The sequence below is a fragment of the Arvicola amphibius genome, chromosome 1 (assembly GCF_903992535.2).
Source record: "Arvicola amphibius chromosome 1, mArvAmp1.2, whole genome shotgun sequence".
Lineage (NCBI taxonomy): Eukaryota > Metazoa > Chordata > Mammalia > Rodentia > Cricetidae > Arvicola > Arvicola amphibius.
The window spans coordinates 141,529,226-141,557,201 of NC_052047.1; the positions used below are offsets into that span (position 1 = coordinate 141,529,226).

The 27,976-nt window shown below is 45.7% G+C and overlaps 1 protein-coding gene across 1 annotated transcript in view; it reads left to right on the forward strand.

Annotated features, from left to right (window-relative positions):
• Inpp5a (inositol polyphosphate-5-phosphatase A) overlaps positions 1–27,976 on the forward strand; it is a 192,059-nt gene that overhangs the window by 50,442 nt on the left and 113,641 nt on the right. Inside the window, exon 2 of the mRNA XM_038334393.1 lies at positions 4,636–4,677. Within this exon, the coding sequence (XP_038190321.1) occupies positions 4,636–4,677 (42 nt within the window). The remainder of the gene's footprint in view (positions 1–4,635; positions 4,678–27,976) is intronic.

Here is a 27,976-nt window from a genome sequence, read left to right on the forward strand (position 1 = left end):
AGGCACTGTGCTCTGGAGGGCTGACAGACTGTCTTCTGGAGGCTACTGTGCTGTAGCAGAACAGGATGAGAGGGAAGAGCAGGAAGGCGGTGCTTTGGAGGGAGAAATGTAGCAGCGTGGGGCTGGGCAGTGTAGCCGGCATGGTGCTCGGCCTGCTTCCATGGTGAAAGCAGAGGACATGGGAAAGGGCTGCACATGGGAAGATCCATGATGAACTGAGGAATGGGACACCACTTCAGTGATGGTCACCTGAGGGGAAAGGTTGTGTGAGTGTGATGGTTTGAGAGAAGCGACTATATGGTGGTATGATAGAACAAACATTTGAGTAGGTGAGACAGCATATGGGCACAGGTGAGCATGGAGTTTGTGAGAGTGGGCATGGGCGTGGGTAAGTGTGAGCCTGTGAGAGCACACATGTGTGAGAGTGAGTGTGGGCACAGACGGGTGAGTGTGGAGCTGTGAGAGTGAGCATGTGTGTGCCTGAGTGTGGGCACAAAGGAGTGTAGCGCTGGTAAGAGTGCGCATGCGTGGCACTGTGTATGGCGCCTGTGAGAGTGTGTGAAGGAGAGCAGGAAAGAGGACCCAGAGGAGGTTGGCCACGGGTGAGGGGGCCTGCCCAGAGGAACCTGGTGGGCACTTCCTGTGGCTTGTGGTGCTGACCTTGTCCTTTTCAAGTTAGAGTATTTTCAGTCATGTCTAATTCTTCACAACTGCGGGTGACATCCTACAGATAGTAAACCAAGGGGTTACCTTGGTCTAAAGCATTTTCTTGGTATTGTCTGGTTCATAGTTCTTGTGGATCTACAGCGAAAGTTGGGGAAAAGATTAATGTTCTCAACAAGGCCATGATCCAAACACTGGATTGGAGGGTCCTGCAGTTCCAGAGCTCTTCCCGAGATGCCAGCACATGCTCTCACAGCCATGAGGCCTTGAGCAGACTCCTGCCAAGGCCCCTTTGGAGGGACTTGCAGGCTCTATACAGGATAAAACTGGATCTCTGGCAATATCACTCTGGTTCTGATCCATTTCCAAATGAGGCAGGTGCCGCACTGACAGAGCAGCTGAAGTGGCCGTGGGGTCCATGTCTTACATGGCTGGACTTCCTTGTGTGAGCCAGAACTAGGGAGCATTTGGGCCTGTGGGTGTGTCACCGTGGCAGATCCAAGTTGCGCCGAGTATTGCTTGCCTCCCCTCCCCTCCACTTCTTTCTGGGTGGTTTTATGCTCATGTGAGGAGATGAGCAAAGGTGGAGGCTGAGTGGGTGTTGGGATCTCTGGCTTCTGTGGATAGTGAGGCACTGAGATGCAGACACAAGGGGAAGGTGCTGGTTGTGGAGGTGCTCAGCTGCTTCTCATGGAGACTGAAAAGTGCATTTTCTTTTACACAGAAGGGGTGGGGGTCTCAGGCTTAAAGGTGTGCCATGTTAGTGTCTAGCCATGCCGAATCCATGTCTAGTTAACTGAGTAGTCGTGAGACACAGGTGCACATGTGTCACCATGCCAGAGCTCTGGCAGTACAGGCTTGCGCTAGGACTGGTATCATCACCCCATGTTCCTAGGCAGGTGTCCCTCAGTGCCATTGTTATATGCCAAGCTCATGTGTGTGAGTGACAGAAGAGCTCAGTGCTATATGCTTCAGGCTGGGGAAAGTACCCTCCAGCCAGCTTCTCATTTACTTCTTCTGAAGAGGCAGTGCAGAGATGACAGCGTGCTCAGGTGCTATTGAAATAAGAACTGAGTCTGGAACCTGGGCTTCCCTTGTCCTTGCTCTGTTCAGACCATTCCTGCTGGCCTGGCCTGAAGTGCGGCATTTCCTCTTGTCCCCACTTAAGGATCCCATTCTCTGGTTCTGAAGCCTAATGACACATGTGGCCATTTGTGTGAGAGGTGGAAGTATTGGGCAAATGGGGCTATGTGGGTTGTGGCTCCTACCACAAACAGCTTGGAGAGGATTGTACTGGGTTGCCAGTGTCCCCACTGAGAGACTGGCAGTAAGCTCAGTGGAAGTCCATGTTTAGCAGGGCTCTGCACCACGGAGCCCCTTTGCAGAGGTTATCTGGGTGGGGGCTCTTGGACTAGGTAGCAGAGCCTGAGAGATCATAGCTGGGCCTTGCCTATGATCAGACTGAAGATTTGGTTAGAGGACTTTACATTTTGTTTCATGATGTTCCTGCTTCTAATACTGAAGGGCACTTGGGGTGTTGACAGGGAGCTCCCTGGGTGAGAATAAGGAGAAAGTGTGGCAGGTGGGACCCCTAGCTGTGTCATGTGCTGGAATTGGTGGCTACTTAGGAAAGAAACAGCAGGGTTACTGTCCTGGAAACTGGCTGCTGTAGAGACGGTGCAGTGATGATGTTGCCCCGAGAGGTTCGGAGGCCCCCCTGCTCTTGCCTTCTCCCTGCCCGTAATCCTCACCATCCACAGACCCACCGAGACTCTGCTTAGAGGCCTGGCCAGGGCTGCCCGTCATGACTCAGCTTCGACTACATAGGCCCAGAGGAACAGTGAGGCCTGAGGGCCAGGGCTGCTGAGGTCTTCCTCTTTGTGCAGATGCCCCGTTTCCTGCCCCATTCTGCCTCATGGCTGCTCTCAACATGTATTTCCATGTGGAAAGCATTTTTTTTAAACTTATCTGGAGACTATGCTGAGGACTTGCTCCTTAAATGGTGGTGCAGATTTGACTTTCAAGGACCAGCCTTCCTGTTCCCTCCAGCATTGGAGAGAGTTTACTGTTTTAGCATTAGATTATGTAATCTGCCTTGATCGGTTGATTATTTGCTTTTGATTTTTTTTAAAAAATATTTATTTAAGCCGGGCGGTGGTGGCGCACGCCTTTAATCCCAGCACTCGGGAGGCAGAGGCAGGCGGATCTCTGAGTTCAAGGCCAGCCTGGTCTACTAGAGCTAGTTCTGGGACAGACTCTAGAAACTACAGGGAAACCCTGTCTCGAAAAACAAAAAAAATATTTATTTATTATGTATACAATATTCTGTCTGTATGTCTGCAGGCCAGAAGAGGGCACCAGACCTTATTACAGGTGGTTGCGAGCCACCATGTGGTTGCTGGGAATTGAACTCAGGACCTTTAGGAAGAGCAGGCAGTGCTCTTAACCTCTGAGCCTTCTCTTCAGCCCCCAATTTTTTTTTTAAGACCGACTCTGTCTATGTAGCCCCTGCAGGCCTAGAACTCATTCGTGAATGAGGCTACCATCATACTTGCAGTGACGCCCCTGCCTCTGCTTTCTAATGCTAGGATTACAGTGTACCCTACCATCCCAGGATCCTCTGTAGTTTGGATTGGCATTTCTCTAGAGGCAAATGGTGCTGAGCTTCTTTGCCTGTGCTTGGCTATTCTGTTCATGTCCTTGCCCAGCTCTGACTTGTCTTTGTCGTGCCCTGTTCCTGCCTTCTGTGGGGATAAGGCAGGGAGGTAGTGTCTCCTGTGTGTGTGAAACCAATCTGGAAGTCCTACTAAGGCATCTGTTTCAAGGTTGGTGGATGTCTGGTTTCCTCTGTGCACCTTGTATGGTCTCATCATTAATTTTTCTACAGTTTTCTCTCCATGATTTTCAGGACACTCAGTGGGCAATGTGCTAGGAGTAGTTTAGGGCCTAGCCGTGGATAGGCAGCCTGGGCTTTGCTCTTCTGAGCCTTGCTTGTGGGTGTTCGAGTTCTGCCTATCTGGAAGCAGCTTCAGTTTTAGTGGAAGAGGAATGAATACCTTGTTAAAAACCTAACCAACCAACTGACAGACAGATAAGCATACACCAGTGTGTTTATAGTCTTTTTCAATTTACATCTGCGTTATTGGATGGTGTGACACTCCTGGGGCAGCATTAGTCAGCTCCTGAGACTCTGGCTCTCTCTCTATGCCAGCATTCGATGAGGTCCTACCCAGGGCAAATCATGCTTCCTCACACCAGGCTATGGCTGAGTCCCACACTTGGTTGGGCTACACTGCCCTGGACATGACTGACACAGAGTGTAAGGGAGCAGGGTCAAGGTTTGGGGGCCTTTAAGTGTGGCCACAGCTCCTTCTTGCTTCTCTGAGCAGGGCTTGTCATGGCTCACACTTGACTCTTCTAGTCCTGCTTCTAGTTTGGGAGCACATGTACACACATGGTGTGGGGTTTCTATCTGTGCTTTGTTTCTTGAAAGTTCCAAACATTGGGACTGATTCTCCAAATCCCTCCCTACACCATCCTCTCCTGCCTCAGCACATAGAAGAGCCTCGTGGCGTCTGATGGTGTATGCTCATATAGCTCTGCAGAGTGGCTCTGGCTCAGGCAGGGGTGCTGCTGCCCTTCTTGTTGCCTTTGGAAGCAGATATAAGGTGATCTTCCTGTCTCCTTTCCTACAGCCCAGCTGGGGACAGAACAAGGATGTGGGTCAGCGGGACGTAGGTGCTGTGCGCCTGACTCTGGCTAGGTGACGATTGCTCAGTTTTGTATCACGGGCATTCCATATATCCCATGGTCTCCCTCTGAGGAATACAGACCCCATGTGGAGAGAGGTCCCCCATGCACAGCCCCTGTTCCCCACTGTGAGACCCGCCCTTAGGTTTCCTCACTGGAGCCTGTTCTCCCTGTTTGGTGTAGTGGCTGTGCTCTAATTTACTTTTTCCTCTTCATTTACAGCCAGAAAACCTGCAGAAGAACTGGCTTCGCGAATTTTACCAGGTAAGAGCCTGTGAGCAAGCACTTTGCGAGTAGCCACTTGGGTGGTGGGTATCTCTTCTCATTGTGGCATTTTTATGTGAAAGTTACATCTTGGCTACATGGAGAGCAGAAAAGGCTGTCATTAGGTCAGACCTAGGAAGCACTTATCATCTCCTAATGATTTGCTCTTTGGCTCCCACCTGGAAGGGAGGGAAACAGAGAACAGAGGACCTGGTTGGGGCTTTTTGAGGTTGGGCATCTGTACTATAATGAATAGTGCTTTTCAGGAGGGTTCCCCTAGCTGTAGCATGAAGCATGGACAGACCCATACAGGTGGCATGACCACACAGGGCCTGCTATAGGTCTGGGTGGAAAGCCAATGCGGGTGTCACTCTGAATAGATAGACAGGCAGCAGTCTCTGCGCGCATCCTAGTAGGATGTAGCAAGCAGCCTCCTGGTTCTACAGTTGGCTCTGGGTGAATGACAGATCTCTGAGCAGATGATATGTGGATCTGGAGTATGAGAAGGGCTGAGCAGCCAAGAAGGGTAAACCAAGGTAAATGGGTAAGTAGCTACAGCCCAGAGGACAGCAAGACATGCTGCATATGCACACAAAAGTTCCCATGAGGTTTTCACAGGGTTAGGCCAGGACTGCGGTGTTTAATTCTCTCAGCTTTGCTTATTTGTTGGGTGGAGGCAAACAAGGGTGGGCCCCAAGCCATGAAGGAGTCAAATAGGCAGGGGATTATAGATATCCCAGGGCCCATGGTGTACTCTGCAGCTTGCTGGAGCTGTAGGCTGGGTGGGGACAGGGTTGGGGAATCACAGTTCTTGCTGGTCATCCTGGGTATGATGATGTGCATCTTCTGGGACTGAGTCTTTTGAACCCATACAACCTTTGGCAACTCTCCTGTCCTGCTGGCCACCACATATGTCTGCGAGGCATTTGGAAGTGGGGTCATTCACTCAGAATCTAGCATATGTGAGCTTCCCATTGTCCAGGTTTTACACTTGGTTCTGGTTAGTGATGTAAGGCAGATGTTTGGTGTGTTTTTAAGGTCAAGGAAGGAAAGGCCCTGATTTGGGGTTGGGATAGATAAGGACTTGATAGTCAGGGGAGGGCCCAAGACAGTAAGGATCAGGGCCTTGCCATTTAAAGATCTAAGGAGTAAGGGAATGGGCTTTGCCATAGGAGGGCCTGATTTAGTGAGGGGCTGGTCAGGACCCTGTCATGGGAGGGTCTTGCATAGAAGGTAGCAAAGACAGGGCAAGAGACCTTCCATGGAAGGTTCTGAGGTGGTAAGAGAATGTGGAGGCCTCTGTCAGAAGAAGACGTCAGTGAGTAAGCAAAGGAGAGCCATGTCAGAGGATGATTGTAGGTTGTGAGGGACCAGTTGGGGTTAGGGTCTGAAATCCATGAACCTTGGCTCTGGAGTGCCAGGCCTGGGTCCTGTGAAGATGGTGTGGTGTTGCCTTGAGATTGTTTTATGAGCGCATATGATTGCGTGGATACCCACAAGGTGGTTGACATGTGTTCCTCCTGTTCTCATAGTCTCTGTATCATGTGGTACATGTTCTTAGGTTAGACCAGGGAGCTGATGGACCTTGGTATGGGTGGATGGCCACAGTACAGATGACATCACTCTCTTGGTTATAACCAGTTCTAAGAGTGATTGGTGCAGGGAGGGCCATATCTAGGATTACTCCGAGGTACAAGGGAACAGAGTTCCCAGCATGCCATGGTGTCAGCATAGATGGGTTGATAGAGGGATATGGTTTGGGGTGGGGGGAGAGGCATAAGGAACAGCATGGATACAGGGCTCTCCTGAAACTTTGGTCCCAGATTTGATGGCACACTGTCTAGCTGGTGTTACATGTGATACAGAAAGATTCTGCCTGAGTTTGTCTCCCCTGTAGAAGGGTCTTGGTCTTGCTATCTAGGAATAGGGATTGGCTTATGGAAAATAGCTGTCTGTACCTTCCCCAGGTATTTGGTTGGGTGGAAGATGCAGCCTTCACTAGGGCCCCAGATGGCTCACCTGGCCCTCTGAGTCTCTGTTCCTGGTTTCTTGGTGAGCGATGAAGGCATGAAGCGGTGAAGTGATAGACTCCTGCAAGGTGAGGCCAGGACTTTTCTGGGAGAACAGAAGTCCTGCTTAGCAGCAACAAGAACAAGTGGGAGTTAGGTATGGGTATCTGAGGATAACACTGGTCGGTGCTGTTCCAGGATGCCATCATATGAAGCCAGAACTGTGAATCTGGGGCTAGGCCTGAGTACAGAGGTGGTGCATATGAGCTTGGTTCTGGGGTACTCACCAGAGAAAGCCAGTACAGGAGCTGTGTGACGAGAGCTAGGTCTGGCTTGAACCATGTCTATTTGATGAATTTCCTCTGGCTACCTGCCTTCAAAGGCAGGCTCTCACTGTGATCTGAGGGGTCTTGCTGGTGTTGCATTCTTATCCTCACTCACCACTGACTGTTTGGCCATGCCCTTATGTTCTGGGAACCCTGGGCCCTCACCCTTTTAGGAGGGAGCATGAATGGGCTTGCAGCTTGTGCTCCGAATGTATGGTGAGGACAAAGGGTTTGTGTTGTAAAAACTGGGGAGAATGAGAAATAAAGCCTCTTCTACATATTTAAGCTTGTCATTGCAATTATAGTGCCAAATGTACATACCATAGTAAATTTCAGAGCCATTGCCTCAGCCCACTCATTCATTAGTTTATTTGTTCATTCATCAGTCATTCATATGAATTTCATTCATCTGAGAGGCACCAGCACAAACAGGGCACCCATTGCACTCTTGAGCATCCATGCATCATGGTGGGGGATGAGGAGCCTTTTTCTTAGTGTAGTCACAGATTGAAACCTGAGGGATTAGGAGGAGCCCTTGCTGGCCTTGTGCTGATTTTGTTTCTTCCACCCTTATAGGTGAGGTAGGTAGAAAATTAGCTTCAGTTTTACTGTTAAGGCTCAACCTTAGTGTTGAGCTCTCAGGAATAAGGGGACTCTTGCCTTGTGTGTTGGTGTGCCCAAGCAGTTGCTTGCCAGACACATAGTGTGTGTGTGTGTGTGTGTGTGTGTGTGTGTGATAGAGAGAGAGAGACAGAGATAGAGAGAGACAGAGAGAGAAAGAGAGAGTCAAGGGGAGGGCGGTTGTTAGTCAAATATTCTGAAGAGATTGAACAAAGATAAAAAGGTTAAAAAATATTTCCTATGCTTTCTCTCCTACATTCTACATTCAATTTGATATACACACATGCACCTTAATATGTATGTGTCTGTCTATGTGGGGCTACAGGGGAATACATTATATCTTCCATAAGTGGTTCACAGATAAATCCTTTTCTGTAAATTAATATTCAGAACTGTCTCAGTAGCTTAGAGGTATTTCCTTATAGGATATATTTTGAGTTTTTGAAATCATTTTTCTATTAACAGAGCTCTTAGGTTGTTTGAATTTGGTAGCAGTATAAGGATAATTTTAAACAAAACAGGATATAATGTTTTTTTACAAATATAAAGCAAGAGGGTTGACTTAGTTTCTTTTTTATTGTTTTAATAAAATACCACAACCAAGGCAACTTATAAAAGAAAGCATTTAATTTGGCGCTTACAATTTCAAAGGGTTTTGATGGTGGAACAAAGGCACTGAGATAGGAATAGCTGAGAGTTCACATCTTGATCCACAGGAAGGATACAGACACACCACACGTGCACATGCGTGCACACATTGAGAATGGTGCAAGTCTTTTGAACCCTCAAAGCCCACTCCCAGTGACACACTTCCTCCAACAAGACTACAATTCTTCCCAAATAGTTCCACCCACTTGGGCCTAAGTATTAAAGATATGCACCTCTAAGGATGGTGGGGGGCATTCTCATTCAAGCCACCACCCAGGTATTAAAGATTTTAAGATTGATATGAGAGCTATTTTGTATTTATTAAGAAGAACCAAAAAGATGTAAAATGATTCAGAAAAGAAGCCAGTACACAGATTTCCTCCCCTCAACAGTTCTGAAGTGAACTAGGTTAATCTATGTGGAAAGAACCAGTATCTACAGCAGGGCAGTCATCACGAGCATCCCTCCTGCATCCCTCCCCTCCTGCATCCTTCCCCTCCTGCATCCCTCCCCTCCTGCATCCCTCCCCTCCTGCATCCCTCCCCTCCTGCATCCCCTCCCTCCTACATCCCTCCCCTCCTGCATCCCTCACAGCAGGCCTTTCTATGATTGTGGGGCATGTGCATTGCTGTGTCTTCAACTACACAGACTTCTAAAACAGTCACAGATACCAAAGGTGAGATAGCAAAAGATGAGCTAAACAGATGCTGAGAGCCATCTTAAAGGTCTTCCCAGGCCTTTCCTCACAGGAGTTTAGAGAATGATGTGATGGGTCATAGCTGTGTCCAGCGAACACAAAAGAACAGTTGTCAGTTTATCCTCCTGCCTTAAGAAAACCAGAACTGGGCAAGGTGTATGCAGTCATGTTCAAGCACTAGACAGCACACATCCTTGGACAGTGGTCCCTGTGGGAGGGAGAGCATGAGAAAAGCACTTTGCTCACTTAGCCTGTAGTAGAGAGAATTTCCATGGCAGCAGCTAACAGCCTCTTAAAGAGAGTTTAACAACCAGTCACAAATTACTCAGCAGGGGAAGATGCAGGAGAGCATGGTCTGCAGTGAGGAAAAGCAGCCATTAATGTGGTCTGGGGCTGCCATTTGTGTCAACTCTGAAGATCCTGCCTTAGCTTTCCTCATTGTTGCCTACTTCCTCATTTCACTAATTTTTGCTCTTTCTTTTCCTTACTCTGGGTTCATTCTGTTCTTTTATATCTAGTTTCTGAAGATGGAAGACAAAATGAAAAAAAAAATCAGAATGCAGCATGAAATATTACACTCAAGATCCTATGGGAAGTAAAAGATATTATAGGGAACAGCACTGAACCTTTATGCCAACAGATTTGAAATTTTATGTGAAGTGAGCAAATTCTTGGAAAAACATAGTGTCAGTGTTTACTTTAGAGACAGTAAATGAATGTGGCCCTATAGTAAATGATCTTGGTCCTGTACTCATTAGATTAAAATTTTGCTCATATATTTCCCTCAAACCCTCCAGGTCCAGATGGCTTCACTGGTGAGTTCTGTCCAACATTTCAGCAAGAAGCAATAGCAGTTCTACAGGAACTTTCCAAGAAAACTGAGTCACAGTTTGCTTCCTAACTCAGCCTGTGACATGAACACTAATTATCCTGGCACCCAAAGTAGACAGACATTACATGACAAGAAAAACACATATCAGTATCCACCCTGGGAACAAGTACAGCGATCCTTAAAGGTTCAGTAATCAGAATGACGTGTTGCCAGGACGTCTTCTAAACTGCCGTGCTCCACATTCGCCAGAGAAGCTTCTCTTTGCAGGGTCAGCAGCTAATCAGGGGGCTAGGACTGGTGTCTAGTGAATGCTCAGCCCTAAGTGAGACTTCATAGCAGTTCTCACCCCCCATGATCAGGGACATCACAGAAGAGGGGCAGGAAGAACTAAGAGCTGGAAAATGGGGAGGAACGTGCAACCCTGTCTTAAGGACATGACACGGCCATCGCACCCATGAACTCCCTGCAGCTGTGATTAACTGCACACGATCACTCAGCACTCCAACAGTCCAACTAATTAGACTAAGCAGATTATTAACCTAAAAAAGGAGAGGGCATAAAACAGGGAGAGGGATGTTTTGGGGATGCCTGGAGGGAGTGGAAGGGAGAATTGGGGGAGCATATGATCAAGGTGCATTGCTTACATGTATGAAATTGTCATATATTAAGTAGAAGGTATTCTATTTTTAAAAGATTGAACAAATCAAAGCTATAAACATGAAAATACACATACATCACAAAGATAATTTTTCCTTGGTTTCTATGGGGGATGGGTTCTGATGCATCCCATGGATATGGATCCCTCTATAAAATGGCTCAATATTTCATAGAATTTGTGTACATCTTCCCACATGGTTTAATATCTAACACAATGCAGATACTGTATAAATAGTTATTATTTATATTGTTTAGAGAATAGCAACAAGACAAAGTCTGTATATGTTCAGTACAGAGGCAGTTCCTCCAGGTATTTTCAGTTTGTGGATGATTGAATCCATGCAGGTAGAAACACAGATGTTGTTAATATATAATGACTTAGGAATTCAAGGCCAGCTTAACATTCAAGTATCAATGACTATAATTTACTATGTTTGAAGAAAAAAAAACTCGTATTTTTTCAGAAATGTAGAAATTCCTTTGAAAAAAATCATGTAATGTGTTTGATTAAAAATCTAAAGCTACTGAGAAAACAGCCAGGTGTGGTGGTGAACACCTTTAATCAGGAGGCAGAGGCCGGTGGATCTCAATGAGTTTGAGGCTAGCCCAATCTACATAGCTAGTTCGGGCCAGCCAAAGGCTACAGAGTGAAACCTTCTCTCAAAGTAAATGAACAAATAAATAGAATAATATAGAAAACAACCTCCTCAGAACTGTGAGAAGCATGTTCACTCCCCTCAGTTCACTTGTATCTAATGGTGACAAGTATAAACACTTTTTTTGAGACCAGTTTCTCTGTGCAGCCCTGGCTGTCCCAGAACTCACTCTGTAGACCAGGCTGGCCTTGAACTCACAGACTTGAGCCTCTGTTTCCTAAGTGCTGGAATTAAAGGTGTGTGCCACCACTGCCCAGCTTGCATAATGACTTCTTATCTGAAGACTGGAGTAGGGTAGTGTTGTCTCTCTTTTTATTGTGGTGTTGAAGGACCATGTTGCTGCCGTGCAGCAAGAAATGAAACAGAAGAAACAAAACCCTCTGCTGGCAGAAGGCATTGCTGACCACCTAGAAAATCATGATGATGACGATTCCCAAATAGATGTTTAGAGTGATATCAGCTGCATATTTCTGTTTCTGATAAGGTCAGGCTCCTTTGCTCTCAGATTGTCTCTTTGAGGTTCCGGAAGTGCCTTGGCAAGAGCCATGAGCCATGGCTCAATAGATATGAGGCGGATTTGGTTGCTGGCTTAAAACAGGGGTCCTGGAATCGGTGGTACCAGTCTTGAGGGTAGTCCAGGAGCTGCCTGTGTCTTTTTCTACTGCCAGTGTGACTTTTTGAACACATGGGCTCACTCCTCTCAGTCCACTTCAGTACTGTGTGCCAAAAGCCATAACAATGTAGCCAGGTAAGGGTGCCCTATCCTTAGGAAAAGCCACAGGTGGTGGTATGGCTGGTCACTCTTGCTCCCCGACTCTGGGAGGCTCATTGTGGCAGTACCCACCCAAGAGAGCAGCATATAGGCAGGCACAGCCAAAAAGAAGTATCCGAGTCTGCCAGGCTCCCGAGCAGCTCCTGTTCTGAGGGAGCTTTTGTTGGTCTGTGTTTAGATCCTTTATATGGTCACAGTTGCTGGAGGATTCAAGCATTCAGTCTTCACTGTGATTCTGTCACTTGAAATCAAACTCTACATTGTTAGGGTACTAATGATGGGACCTAGGGGATGATGAGGGTTAAATGAGGTTTTGAGAATGGGCCTGAAATGGGATTAATGCCCTTGTCAACAGGAGACAGCAGGGATCATCTGTTTCTCACACATGAAGGCATGGCACAAAGGTAGTGTTTTGAGCTGAGGCAGGACTACCTCACCAACCCCAAATGAACTGGCATCTTGACCTTGTGCTTCTGTCCTCAGAAGTGTGAGTGTGTTTAAGTTGCCCCTTCTGCAGCATTTTGTCCAACTGACTATGCTAAGGCAGAGTGGTGAGGGTACTGCCTATGCTGCCAGAAGGCTTTTGGGGGAGCTGAAGCTGGGAGCTAATGTTGGCTTTGTGCCTGTCCTGAGAAAGTCAACCTTGGGTGCTTTGGGAGGGAAACTGGGGTCAGCATAATTGAGGTATTGTGTGTCATGCCTCCAAAGGATGCTGCTGTCCTCTGTTGGCTGACTCGCTAAGCAATTTGTCTCTTATAGAAGTAGGCTTTTTATGCCTATGTTCGCTCTATCCCTCTCTGTTGGAAAGATCCTGGTCCTTCTCTTTGCATAACTGTGGAAGGGATGAATGGATGAATGAAAGAATAAATTACTGAGGCTGGAATTACTTCCAGCATGAACAGTGCTGAAAACGGTTTGTGGCTGGGACAAGGAATAGCTTGGAATATAGGGAGATGGGGCAGAAGCTTGCAGAAGAGGCCTCAGGGACCATGGAGAGCTTGGCCCTTCCTGTGGGGGCAGGCCTAGTACAGTGGAAATGCTGGGGTCAGATCTGCTACAACTGTGGGTTGGGATGGAAAACTTGTTGAAGGGAGCTGGCAGCATGGGAAGTACCCTGCTAGCATGGCCCTCTTGGGCAACATGACCCTTCTAAGCATGGAGAGGAGTTGAAGGTGATGGATGGGTCTGTCTAATTTGAAGACATTACTGCTAGAGATTTATTTCAGTTGCCATTGTTGACAAGTAGGGCACATGGCTCTGATTGACAGCCCTTTTTTATTTGAGGATGGGGTCTTGCTTTGTTGCATAGGTTGATCTTGAACTTGTGAACTCAAGTGGTTTTCCCACCTCAGCTTCCTGAGTAGCAGGAGCACAGGTGCCGCCATCTTGCTTCACTCTGAGCAGTGATCACACACACCTTTTGTGAAGTAATCCCGAGTGTGGATAAATACTTTTCTAGAAATTTATCTCTAGCAGAAAATCCTGAAAGCAGATCTGCCAACCATGTCTTCTGTGAAGGAAGTGATCCTGCATGCCAAGGTTGTGTTTCTGTCCTAAGTGATCTCCTGGCACAGTGTAGGTCACAGGCCCTTTCATGCCTACCAGGAAGAGGCTTCAGGGCATGGCTGCAAAGCCCAATGCAGGCCCAGGAGTCGGACAGGAAATGTTCCGTTCTCACCATAGCTATCCTTGCTATGTGACTCGAAGCAAGCTTTGCAACCTCTCTGCACCTCCTGTCCTAAGGTAATGGTACCCACGCCATTAGAGTAAGGATTAGTGAAGATATTGCAAAGAAAGTACCTGTGAATCTTCCTGGCTCGGTTCTGTGAGGACATAGAGGACACAGACAAGGTGCTTTCTGCACCACCTGTCACCTGCCCTTCTCAGTCACTCATTTGTTCCGGGGACTCTGGGTGATGTGGGATGAACGTAGGTGTGCGCTGTATGGAACAGGCCGCCCTGGGCTTCTGGTAGTTGAAGAGCTCTCAGAAGAAAGGGTCTGGGTGTGACTTAGCAGAGCTAGCAAGGTCCCTCTGGTCTTGGAAAGAGTCAGTGTTATTGAAAGACAGGCCAAGCACATGTTGGAAGGACATCAGCTCACTCAGGATTTGCAGTTCTGGAGAAAGACAATTAAGCCCTCTGCTGGCAAGGAGACCAGGGCCTGTCTTCTGCCCCACTAGAAATACCATGTGGGAATTTAACGCACTTTCAAATTTTCCAGGACCACAGTTAACAAAATGGAAAGAAAAAATGCAATGGATTGTTTCTGTTGCTCTTGTTTTTGAGGCAGGGCCTTACTACACAGTTGACCTGGAACTCGCTATATAGACCAGGCCAGGCTGTCTTGAACTCACAGAGATCTGCCTGACTGTGCCTTTTGAGTGCATGAATTTATTTAATATTATGTTGGATTTAACTCGGTAATTCTAAGCTGTTATTGCTTTGGCATGTGATCAGCATAGTTAGAATAAAACTTTATGTATTTCGGGAATCGAGTATGTTTTAGGCTTAAGGTACCTCTGTGTAGGACAGCCAGTCACCAGGAAAGGTGGCTGGCTGCCGAGTGTCTCCATGTGCCCTTAGCTTCCTTTTTCTACTTTTTTACTTGAGAGTTGTATTGATGAGCCTGTTGCCATAGCAGCATGAGGCATATCAGGGCTGGGTGTGGTCAGTATTTGTCCTATTATGGTTTCTATTGCTGTGATGAAAAACCATGACCAAAGCAAGTTGGGGAGGAAAGAGTTTCTTTGGCTTACACTTCTACACTGTAGTCCATCCCTGAAGGAAATCAGGGCAAGAACTCAAACAGGGCAGGACCCTAGGGGGAAGAAGCTGATGCAGAGGCCATGGAGGAGTGCTGCCTACTGCCTTGCTCCTCATAGCTTGTTTGGCCTGCTTTCTTATAGAATCTAGGACTACCAGCTCAGAAATGGCACCACCCATAATGGGCTGGGCACTTTCCCATCCATCACGAATTTAAAAAATGTCCCACCGGCTTCCCTAGAACCCATTCTAATGGTGTTTCCATCCTCTCAAATGGCTTTCGCTTGTGTTGGGTTGACATAAAATTGGCCAGCACAGTATTTTTTGGAAGGAGTATGTGGGTTTACATCAAGGACATTTCGTTTGCTCATGTCCTCTCTTAGGGCACACTCTTTAGCAGAATTCCAGATGTGTGGGGTCACCCAAGTGATCTGGATCAGAGGTCCAGCAGCTCAACCCCAGGCTAACACAGTCTGCCATTGAGGTGGTTGATTACTCAGTCATATAACTATGAACATGTGAAGATACTTGTCTGGGAGAAATTATTGGACACCAACTGTGTTCCTTCATATACATTGGAAAGATTGGTGTGGTGGCAGGTCTCATAGTCTCTTATGTCTCTGTCCTTCCTTTTGTTTCCCATTTCCTAAGTCAGTAATGGTGTCATAGGCTGCAACATGCTGGATGCCCCTTGTCTGCAGTGCTCTGGGTATCCAAGGGCTGTAGAGTGCTAGGTCCCTCTGCGCTGCACTGCTCTGGGTGCTCCTGTGCTCTGTCAAGCCTGGTGTCCCTGGGTTTTGATGCTGTGCTCAGCCCTTCCTTCCAGCTTTCTCAGAAGTTTGGTGATTGAGTCACTCTTCATACCCAATTTTATAGATAAGAAACTTGAGGTTTAAAGAGGCTATGAGATGTTCATGTAGCTACAAAACTGATCTGTTGTCAGGAAAAGAGCCCTGTCACTGCTGTCCCAAAGCCATGCTTGCCAGCAGCAAGAATTGAAAGAAGAGGCAAGCAAGACTTGGAGCGAGGAGGTGCAGGACTGAGGCTTGGTGGTACTATGGAGGGCTGGTGGAAGTTCTCAGAGTTGAGTCGGGATGTGGGAAGTAGGTGCCGAAGAGGATCCTTGTGACTTCCTATAGTTGGGTGGAGCAGAAGGAGATGGGAGACTCATAGCACTGTTAGCCTTTCTCTGCAGCATAGGTTGTTGTGCCAGAGGAAAATGGATAGAGTGGGACACAAAGAAAAAGAAAGTTGACTGAGCCATGAAGACTGTGTTGGATGGCTTTATGTCAACTTGACACAGGCTAGAAGTCATCTGACAGATAGGAATCTCAATTGAGAAAATAAAATCTCGTTGTAAGGAATTTCTTAATTAGTGATTGATGGGGGAGGACCCAGCCCTTTGTGGGTGGTGCCTTCTCTGGACTGTTGGTCCTGGGTGGTCCTGGATTCTATAACAAAGCAGACTGAGCAAGCTATGGAGAGCAAGCTAGTAAGCAGCTCCTCTCCATGGCCTCTGCATCAGCTCCTGCCTCCAGGTTCCTGCCCCCCTTGCGTTCCTGTCCTGACTTCCTTTGGTGATGTGTCAGTGCTGTAGAAGTGTAAGCCAGATAAGCCCTTTCCTTCCAACTTGCTTTTTGGTGTTTCATCGCAGCAACAGAAAGCCCAAGACAAGACCCAGGGCAGAGTGTCTTATGAGTTTCTGACAACCTAGCCAAGAACTCTCTGTGCAGCCCTTAGAAAACTCTCCCGTGTCAGCTGTCCTAGTGACTCAGATGAGCCTGGAAGAGTACAGTTTGGTTCTGAGGACCCAGGTCTAAAAAGTGTTGATGGAGTCAAGGTGGGAGAAGCTGAGACTACTGATATGGAGATCAGGCTGTAGTTAGGGCTCAAGGAGCTGACAGGGACCTTGGGGACCTTAGGGGCTCTGGACTTCACATATGGGAGCCCCCTCTCTACTGTGTGTCTATAACACCAGTGAGCTAGAAGTTGCCAGAAGGATTTTATGAGATTCTGTGTGGTAAGCAGCTTCCCGAGAGAGGTGTTCAGTAGTCACACTGCTTCTCTGGCTGATCTTACAAGGCCATGACTTCCTGCTAGAATCCAGGAAAATACATGGAAGCCTTGCTGTGCTGTTTGGTTTTCAGTTTGATTTTGCCCTTATCTTGGTTGGAGGCACATACTTTTTATATGAAATGGATCAGTCTCTATAGCTTAGAATTCCTTACGCAGAGGGTCCAAGGACAGTCCCTAGATCCCCAGCTGACTCATCTGCCACTCTTCACAGGCTACAGGCATCTCTCAGGTCCCCAGGCGAACCGCACATAAGGAAAGAACACAGCAAGAGCCCCTGGCCTTATCAAGTAGCCTTAGGCTGTGTTCTAAGGCCATCCATGTTGCCTGTCCATGAGGTCAGGGAAATTCAGTGTCCTATGCAGAGCAGTGAGATACCTCCATCCCAGATGACCCCCTGTGCTAGGCATGGACTTGAGAGAGGAGCCAAGTAGGAGCTGCACCTAGTGGATCCCAAACTAGAAAGCCATAGACCCAAGTGCAGGGTACCTGTTACTTAGCCCACAGGGATGTAGGAGAGCCCACACCTGAGCCTAAGGGCTGTGCGTGTTTAGAGCCTGGCATTGTAGCAGGGCCGGTGAGCTCTTTGTCCCTCTGCTTATTCTGGTGGTGAGCCTCCTGTGATATGGCCTGTAGGATGTAATTCCTTTTTAGGTCACCAACACTCCTCTTTGGAGGAAACCTACCTAACAAGGCCTGGTTGTTGCTATTTTTAACTCTGCTCTTGGCAGTGTACAGGGTTGGTGACCACAGGCTCACACTGCAAGCTTCCTGGGAACTAAGTACAGCCCTGTGTTTGGGCATCTGCACAGTGTCACAGAGAAGGGACTTATTGTTGGAAGGCTGTGCACCAACCTGCTTCAGTGTATTTAATTCCCTGTGCTTTTTCTAGCCAAAATGTCTAGTCCACTCTTTTCAAAATATTTTTAATATATTTAATATCAAATATTATTTAATATATTTTTGAGCTTTCCTTGAAGAATATTGTTCAAGGAAATGGCACTAGAACCCCTGTACCAACTGTGTTATCTTTAAGTCAGAAGCAGTTTCTTGTTTCCTGGAGAAGACCTGTTAGTTCCATTGTTAGGCAAGGGCAGTGTTGAATGGAGCTCCATACAGTATACAGCCACACCCTATGGAGGATTGGAGTTTGTTTTGCAGTGTGCTTCCTGCCAGTGGTGTCATGATGTGACATTCTATACCAGCTGACTTTGCATTTTTTAATTAATAAAATTTATTCTATGTGTTTTCACATCATGTATCTTGATGCTATTGATTTCCCATCCCTTTGCGTCTGCCCTCCACACTTGCACCCTCCCCCAGAATAAAACAAAATTCAAGAGAAAAAAATGAAGAAAATAAAGTGAGAAATTTTTTTTTTAAAAGGAAGGGGGAGGAATTAAAAATCTTACAATGGAAACTGTTATGTGATCAAGTCACACTGTAACTCTTTGGTCAATACATCTCTACTTGCAAGTGTTCTTTACAAAGAATCATTGGTCTGGTTTGAGGACTGTGGTCTCTTCTACACGTTCAGTACTGGGCACCCACTAGGACTCTTCTTGAACATCTGCTGGCGCCCTGAGTTGTGAATATCCTGCAGCTTCAGGTCTGTGGGTCACCTATGCTCCAGCAGATCATAGATGGGGTGGAAGTTGGGGCAGGCCAAGTCATAACCCTGGGTCTGGGCCTAGGCAGCTGTAGGGTTGGTCTGTCAGATGGGAAATGGGGACAGCTGTCTCATGCTCACAGTTTCAGGGGTGGCTCACTCACACCACCACTAACAGGGTTGAATCTGTTGTACTACCTGTTGGGGGCAGAGCCTGATCTCCCATGTACCCCAGGCATTAGTGGGCAGGAGGGAGGGCTTCTTAGCCCTGCCCATGCTGCCACAAGGCAGATGGGAAATGGGGCCACTCTCTCACAATCACATCTTTAGGCCTGGTTCACTCACATTGCACTAACAGGGTTGACTCTTTTGGGCCACTCTGTTGAGCTTCAGGACCTGTTCTCCCAAGTGTTGCAGCTGGGAGTCAGAAACAACTCTTCCACTCTTATGACCATATGACCAGCTCTCCTACCTGCCCCAGGTGTTGAGAGGCATGGGGGGGGGCTACTTTCTCCTGCCCATGCTACCTCAAGACAGATGAGAAATGGGAGCATCTCTCTCATGCTAACAGCTATTGGGGTTGGCTAACCTATCCCTTCACAAACAGAGTTGGCTCGATTGTGTTGCCCTAATGAGGTGCAGGGCCTGTTCTCCTGAGTGTTGTAACCAGCTGACTTTACACTCTATCCTGCAGACATCCTGCCATGAGATAGCCTATGAGGTCTACTGGCTTCGCCAAGAAAACTGATCTTACTGCTCTCAAGCCAGCTACATTGCTTGCCCAGGTTCTTCAAGGGCACAGAGTTCCTTCCATTGGCCAGTTAAGGGCATCCCAGGATCCAGTTGATTGTCTTGTAGCTTGTGAAGACTTTATATGAGGTGTCCACCCTCCCTAGTCCTGAGTGAGGCAGCTCTGTGCCCATCATGTTGGCATCTCTCTAGCCCTTGATGCAGTTTTTGGCATGAATGCTGAGGTGAAAGCAATACCACTTATCTTCCTGTGCTCTGAGTACTTGGTGTAGTTGTACATTTTTTGTTGGGACTGCCAGCCTGCAAATAATGACACACAGACTTATCAATTATGAAAGTTTGGTTGTTAGCTTAGGCTTGTCCCCAACTAGCTATTCTAACTAATTTAACCTCCTTCTATTAATCTACATTCTGTCATGTGGCTCAGCTCTGTACCAAATATCTAACTTCTTCAGAGTCTTATTGGCATCTGGCTGATGACTCCATCTTTCTTCCTCTCCACATTCTTTTTCTCTGCCCAAAGTCCTGCCTTTACCTCCTGCCTAGCTATTGACCATTCAGCTCTTTATTACATCAATCACAGCAATACATCTTCACACAGTGTACACATATCCCACAACATTTCCTCCTTTTTGTCTAAATAGAAAAGGTTTAACTCTAACAGAGTAAAATTATATATAATAAGAACAATTATCAGGTATTGTCTAAATAAGAAGGAAAGTTTTTAATTCTAATACAGTAAAACTTTATACAACAAGGACAATTATAAGGTAAGAATTAAATTCACAATGTCCATTTGTGAATTTGGTAAATACGGAGAAAGTACTCTATTATCTATCATATCTTAGTGAGTTAAAAGTTTTATACCTAAACTACTTTTCATCATAACTTGTATTACCATCCTAAAAATATCTTTTTAAACCTTAAAACATCTTAGATAAACATCTTAAGCTTTTATGTCTCTCAACTTTTTAAACTTTACACCTCTCTTATGAGTTTCTTTTTTGAATTTGGTAACAAGGAAAAGTGTAACTATAACTATTTAGTCTTCAACTCTTTCAAAAACCTGAGAAGGATAAAGACCTGAGTAAATAGGAAGTCAGAACAAGCAACTTCCAAAACTGTAGACACGACAGAAACAGCTGACTGCCTAGACATTCTCCCAAGATTCTTCTGCAGTGTTGGGGCATCCATCTTTGATCTACAGGCCTAGAATATCTGACAGACTTTTCTGTGAATCTGGAATTTTGAAGGACTTCTCTGCCTTGTCTTAGCAAAGTTTGGTAGTCACTTCTTTTTTTGTTCTGCTTGTACAATTTAGACAGCATACTGCAGTATTTAAGGCAAGGGCAGTTTCTTAACCAGTGGTTAATTTGTTACAATGAAAGCAAACTCTATATAGAGGTACTTTAATGCCTTTCGTTTTTTTTTTTTTTTTTTTTGAAGAAAATTGGTGCTGCCAGGAGCAGACATGTCTCACTATCATGAAAAACCTATGTTATTAAAATACCTTACATGCCATATTTTGTAGGTCTTTGAAGTATTTTAAGACTGTCTGCTTATCTAAAATATATCTGTTTGACCTTGAAAACATACCTAACCTGGTCACAAATTTGATTGTTAGATGACTAACTGCTAACTTATATTTCTCACTTATCCTAAATAATAGTTTCAAGGAGTTAAATAACTCTTAAGGACTAGAAATTTACATTAAATTGTTAAATGAGCTGCATTGGCACTATACCTTAAACAAGAGTAGAAACATATATACAGTATAACAAAAATAAAAATAACCTTAAACTTATACCAATATAAAATATAAAATATTTAAGACTAGTAGTTGCTTTATTAGTTTAAAAGTAGATTCAATAATCTACCCTTTTATCTTATCATTCCTTTATTCCTTTTCTTTTCAGAACAAGAGCCCTGAATCTAATCTTCTTTGCTTAGTTTCCTTCCATACTATGACCAATAACAATTTGTAGCCAAACCCCATATACAATGACAAACACCCCATAAACAATGATAAATTCATTAAACCCCACCTCTTGGGAATGTGGATGTTATGTTCTCTAGACTGCTTCCTGTTGTCTGGGGGTGATAGTATCTTTGTGAGACCCTGAGAAAATTGGGATAATGGTCAAGTCCTGGGAAAGCTAACTGTATTATTTTTTTGTTTAGTCTCTGTGTGATGGTAAAGTATAGCTCAGTATCTTATCTGAAGTCTTGACTGGAGTAGTCTGTGAGGCTGGACCATCTCAGCTAGCAACTTTGAAGTTGTTCTAGATGCAGAATTTTGAGGAAACTGCAATAGAGACATTCTGAGAGGCTGGATCACCTGGGGCTACTTGTCTTTTTTGGTATCTGGTCCTTTTTTTCTGAAAATGCACAAACTTTTGAGATATATATATATATATATATATATATATATATATATATATATACATACATACATATATATACACACACACACATGAGTATGGGATGTGTGGTGTGCACAAGTCACAAGCTAAAGATGATTTTTTTTGTTCTATGTTTGAATAGGTAAAAGGCATCTGTCAACTTTATAAATCCGTTTGGATTATAGATCCAAACTGTAATATCTTACGTCATGAAGACTGTAACCAACAAGAGTTATCATATCTCATCCAGTCTTAGAGTGCTCCCATATTGAGGGATCAGCATATATGTCACCTGTCCTGTAGACTTTCTTGACTTTTTCCTCATGTCTATAGCCAAGATCCCCAGGAGGTCTCCCCTGATCAAACATGATCTTTATTAATTTTGACAGAATCCATAGCTTTTTGTTTCCCGTGAAAACAAAAGCACAACCTCTTCCCCAAGGCAACACATTTCCTGACTTCCATTCTGAGTCCAAGAATATCTTGGAATCTCTAACGTATATAGACTGGTTTAATTTATCAGCCCCTTTCATAATCCAGTGTCTCTCAGCAGCTGCCATTCTCTTTTCATTAGCATTTAAACAATTCAGAATTAACAAAGCAGCCATAAAAGGTCCAAACTCCCTGTGTTACAATATTTTTCATCCTTACATGGCTTAATTTTTATATTACTTTACTTTCTCTTTAAAGACTATTATTTTTAAATTATGTTTTATAACTGTCTATACCTATTTTCTTTTTTTTTCAGTACCTAAGCACTTTTTAAAGTATATCATACCTTTTTAGAGGTGTGTGTGTGTGTGTGTGTGTGTGTGTGTATGTGTGTGTGTGTGTCTGCATCTGGCTTTTTGCAAATCTAAAGCCATACCCTTGCAGCATTTTCTGACCATGGGAGATAAATCTTAAACTGCTAGGCTACTGCCGTGGAGTGGTACTGGCAACTGCCTCTACCCCCCTCATGAGACTAGCCTCATGTATCATGCCAGTGGGTACTGGCCCTGGAGCTGCATTTACTCTCCCCAGCACTGGGAATTTGTTATGTCTGCCTGAAGCAGGAGTTTGTATTCAGTGTCAACTGCTCAAGTGCTCAGCTGCAAAGCAGGGCCTCTTCAAAGAGCCATACCTCTGTACACTGAGCCTACCGGAGAGATGGCTTTCTCAGGCCCTATGTGAACGTTTGAGCCCCAGGTTGGGTGCCAAATGTAGTTGTACTTTTTCATCAGGACCACCAGCCTTCAACTTGGTACCTATATTTTCATCAGTTCCTACAACAATTTTCTAAGGAGGGCAATTACACTACAGACCCTCAACTGATGCCTGGGCCTATGAAACAAGTGGAAAAGCAAGAATCATAGTTCTGTGTAGTTCCTGGACAGAGTTTGCTTTTCCTCTGCTGACCCTACCCATTGCTAAATGGGCAGATACAGCTGGCTGACTTGCACACTGGAGCCTACAGAAGTGCTCAGGAGCTTTTAGACTAGACGTTCATTATTGCTGTTATTAAGAATCAAATTATCTGAACCCATAATGAAGTAAGTGACAGTAAAACTGAAGTTAGTAATTGCTTCAGGCTCATCTCTTCTTAATGACTTTCTTGTGCTGTCTTTGCCTGTGGCCCTAGTTGACCTGATGTGCTGTGAGTCTGGAATTGATGCATTGCAATGAATTACTGGTGTTTTCATCCCCAGGATGCTGGTGTGTATTAGTGGACTGGGGGAATTGGTCACAGGGAAAGGGGTCAGTGCTGTGTCCAACCCTTTCCAGCTTACCATTGCCTACATAGTGAGTTGAGAAAGCATTCTCATTTGACCACTGAGAAGATGTAAGTTTGTTCCCTAGGGCAGTGATTCCTGGGATGTTTTAGAGAGAAGATTGTGAGCCTGCTTTGTCTCATGACATTGTAGCTAAATTGCTTAGCTGTCTCAGAACCCCTGGCGCTGGCTGGCTCTCTCCCTGTCTTCCCACAGAGAGTGGCAATATCCTATTCTTGTGCCCTTGGGACTTTCTGCTTTCTCAGCATAGTGTTTACATGTGCCTTACAAATTACTACATGGCTTCATTCCCTCGTAAAAGAAATAGTTCTTTTTTTATGTTATCCAAAAATGTCCAACAGCATGTCACTAAAATTAGCATCTTCTGATAAGTTCCTTTGAATTCCTTGTTGTGTACAGTGGTGGGGAGAGTTTTGAATGTGCTTTCATTGGCGTGTGCAGTTTGGCCCTTGTGCTAGCCTTTTAGGCAGCTGGGGATGCAGGATGCAAATTCCGTGCTGAATGTCACAACAGGACAGTTGTAAGGAACCTGCCTTCTCATCAGCAAACTAGAAGAGGACAGAGATCCTGAAGGAGATCAGAATTTTCTACCATCCAGACATGCTCACTGTGACACTTGGCAGTGTTTTAATTCCTTTCCAGTGCTCCAGCAGGGACTGTGTGGTCACTGGCCAAGGAGATGCAAGCTTGGGTCTCTCTGGCTTTGCTTCGACTCAGTTAGACTATGCGTGTATTCAGCACATTTGCCTGGTCAGTATCAAGCCTGTGGATGTAGAGGGTAATGGTATGAACTCCAGGCCACCAGCCCCACACTCCATCTCTGCTTGTTTGTCTGTTTCTTTGTTCATCTGTCTGTCTGTCTATCATCTGTCTGTCTATCGTCTGCCTGCCTGCCTGCCTGCCTATCTATCTATCTATCTATCTATCTATCTATCTATCTATCTATCTATCTATCTATCTATCTACTATCTATCTGTTTATCATCCATCTATCTGTCTCTCTGTCTAATGTGCAGGAGGTTTTTTTTGCCTACATTCATGTATGTGTACCTCATACATGATGTATGCCCTTTATAAGAATGTGTTGGATCCCTTGGAACTGGGTTGTGAGCCACCATGTAGGTACTTGAAACCAAACTCAGGTCTCTAGAAAAGCAGGCCATGCTCTTAACCACGGAGCCAGCTCTCCAGCCCAGCAGATTTGTGATTTTCTCACCAGCTCTTCTGCTTCCATTATCTTCAAGCAAAACTGGACTGTGGGACAAGTTATCCACAAATGTTCTTGGGATTATCTGCAAAGGACCAGGAAGGAGTCTCCTGCTCTTTTGTCACTCATGTGAAGGACAGCAGCAAGTCCTAGTGAACATCAGCCATGAACCGGATGCCCAGGGTCTTACTGCTCCTTGTGTCATTGTTAGACTTGATTGCTCTCCTGGTAGAAACTAAAGTTTTGTGACTTTATTGGGATATTCTTCACATGTGGCTCACTTCATAGGATTGGAATATTTAGTGAGGGGTTCTGATAGAGGTCTATTCACGAAACCCTCAGCATGACCAAGATGTGATTGTGCATTGCCATGTGGAGGTATGGGGTCTGTCATCCCTTCTCTTCCTCTGCTACCACCAGGCATCTAGCTTGCTCTATGATGAACCAGCATTTCTAGTTTCATTCATTCATTCTTTCATTTGTATAACAGGCCCTAATAATGTATGTTCTTTTCCTTGTGGCTCTTGTTCCTGTGGTCGGAGGACAGCTTCTGTGACTTCCATCCTTTAAGATCCATTGAGACTTGGTTTATGGGCAGCAGCGACTTCTTCAGAGAATATGCCCTGACAAGAGCTCACATCCTGCAGGCACTGAGCGTGTGGTTCTGTTTTGTCATAGGTTTTGGCTTATGATTATCTATCCTGTGTCCTGATTATGTTTATATTCATGAGACTATGGTGATGTGAGTCTGCATGTGCATGTGCTTTCACTGTCATTTTGGCCCAGTGTGCTTTGTGTCATTGCCCCTTCTCCCAGGTTGTTTTTCTTTCTTCCTCTCTGATGGCTTTGAAGTGTTCATCTTCTGAGGCCTTTTCTGTCATCAGTACTGCTCCCCTCTCCGGTGCTCCATATGCTCACTGTGAAGTGGGTCTTTCTCTGTATGACTGCTTCAAGCCTGTATCTTCCTAACGTGGGGCCCTGGCTGGCAGCACACCTGAGGCGTCCCTGGCCTCCCTGCACTTTGCTGCTTTTACTTGCTGTCCAGGCTAGGCACTATAGGAACACATATGTCTCCTCCAGGGTTATCTGGTACCTTGCCACAGGCCTTGGGAGGCTGGTGACTCAGTGGGCTTGGTTCTGGGAAGGATCTTGAACTGTTCCCTTTTACACAGCCACATCATATAGAGCAGGCTACACAGCCTTGTCACTGTGAGCGCTGCTACTGCTGGGCTGACTCTTCCCTCCATCCTTCTTGCTCTGTGCACACTTTGCTTTTTGTTCTTTGTTTCCCATTCCTGCTCTGTTTTGGGTTTTGCATTTTGTTCTCCTTTCTGTTTTAGATGTTTGTCTTTTTTTTTAAACCAACCTTTTGGGTGGTTACTCTGGTTTTATGATACACGGTCATGTGTAGTTAACAGCAGGGACTCATTCTGAGAAGTTTGTCATGAGATACCTTTTGCCAAGCGAGTATCCAGCGTGTACTCCAGCCATTCGGTGTGGCCCCTGGATGTAGTAAGGAGATACAGTGATTAAAGATGGGGGAGGCTGTTGCTGCACAATAGGCCGACTAATTTAGGGAAGCCTTTTATTTTAGTAAGGAGGAGCAGAACCCCCGTCTGTGAAGAAACAACACACTGAATACGTATACCAGAGACAGCCATCTTATGGCCAGCTGTTCTATAATGTTTGTGCAGTACTGGCTGTGAAGGATTGGCTGTGTCCTGGTATCACCACAGATACAAACACTGTAACATGATGAAGTGGTAGGATTTCCAGTCCATTATGGTCTTGGACCAAGACCACTGTCATACACACGGCTTGTCACTGACAGAGACATTGAGTTTGTGACAGGAGAGGTAGGAATGCTCCTCTGTCTGATCTATTGCACCTGAGTGCTGTGTGGAAGTGCTGAGGTTGTCTAGAGTGATATGTGGCTTATAATGTCATCTGTGTGTGCTGAAGATCCTAACAGGCACTACCATTGCTTCAAACCTGAGATCTGTACCCCTACTAGCCAAATTTGATTTCAGAAATGAGGCCCAGCCTATGGTTGGTCTTGTGTTTTCCCTGAAAAGCTCAGCTTTTATACAGGTAAGCCCAAACAGATAGTCCCTACCCTGATGGCCTAGAGATGCTACATTTTCTCTTGAGAACCTGCATTGATAGTACTCCCAGTCTGTATTTTATGTTGTTGAGATGTCTCTGAAGGTATTCTGTGGTTCCCTTCCTTGGTCATTGCTTTACAGAGTCCAGCCCTAGCCTAGGTCTTTGCCATTAGTGTTTGTAGGTTTTCTGCCCCAGAGGCCTGTGAATCTTGGAATTGATGCTTCTGAGTCTCTGTTTCAGGTGCTCCAGGAGCCTGTTCCTGGGCAAGTTCAAGTCTTGGTTTCCTTGATGGCGGTGGTCCGTGCTGCTCTGCCCCACTCTGGCTTTCCTGTTCCAGCTTGGCATCATGCCTCCCTTGCCTCCATTCCACCCTCCCTCTTTCTTACTGCCAGGCACTTCTCACAGACATGCTTATGTTGCTGGTTGTGGAATTTTTCTTTTACTTGCTCTTTTCTGGTGCTGCCCTTTGTGACTTGTTCCTTCCTTGAGGTTACTGTGGTCCTCATCTCTCAGTCTGTTTGGCTCTTAGTTTCTGATTGGACTGGCTCTGACTCTAGGCACAGTGGATGTAGCTTACTCTGCTGCGTGGTTGTTCTGCAGAGGCTTCTCTGTAGACAGGACCTTTTAGCCTTCAGGGTTTTCTTAGAACTGCAGGAACTCCTAGAACTTCTCACTGCTGCTGCTGCTGCTGGTGGTGGTGGTGGCGACGGTAGTTTCTGAGATTCCTGGTGTGCTGGCGCCCTCTCCTGTCCTGTCAGTGACAACCCTGGCCGGTTATTTCCTGATTGTTACTTCTTGAACTCCTTGGTTTTTGTCTTGTCAAATGCTTTCCTTTTTTGGGGGGGAGGGAGGGGAGTGGGTTCTTCCTCCATGCTCTACTGCCCAGTTACCTGGGGTGACTTCTTGTTTTCTTTTCTTTGTGTTTACCTACTTTAAGTTGCAGACCTGTGAGATTTCCCGTGAGCCCACACACTGGAATCTGCCCTATAGTCCTTGGGACATCTCCCGTGTCCTAATCTAACTTTTGCTGATCCAGAAGCCCTGATCCAGGGTGGGGTGGTAGCTGCTATATTGTTTTCAGTCACACTGAGGCTGAGGTGTAGGTTATTCTGCTTATGTGTAAATACATGTATTATTTGTATGTGGTATTGTGCATATGTAGCATGTGTTCAATATATGTAAATATGTACATATACACAAATATGTATTTATATATGTCTATCTATCTATCTGTCTGAAATTTGGAGGGTCAAATTTTGGGGATTAAATTCAGCCATCCTGGAAGCTACATATCTAAAGCAGTAAGAAGCCATGTTTCTGATTGCCTGGGCTTTTCTTCCACTCCAAGGACCCCAGAGACCTCTTGGAAACCTCTGCCCCAGTGTTGCTCAGGACAGAGC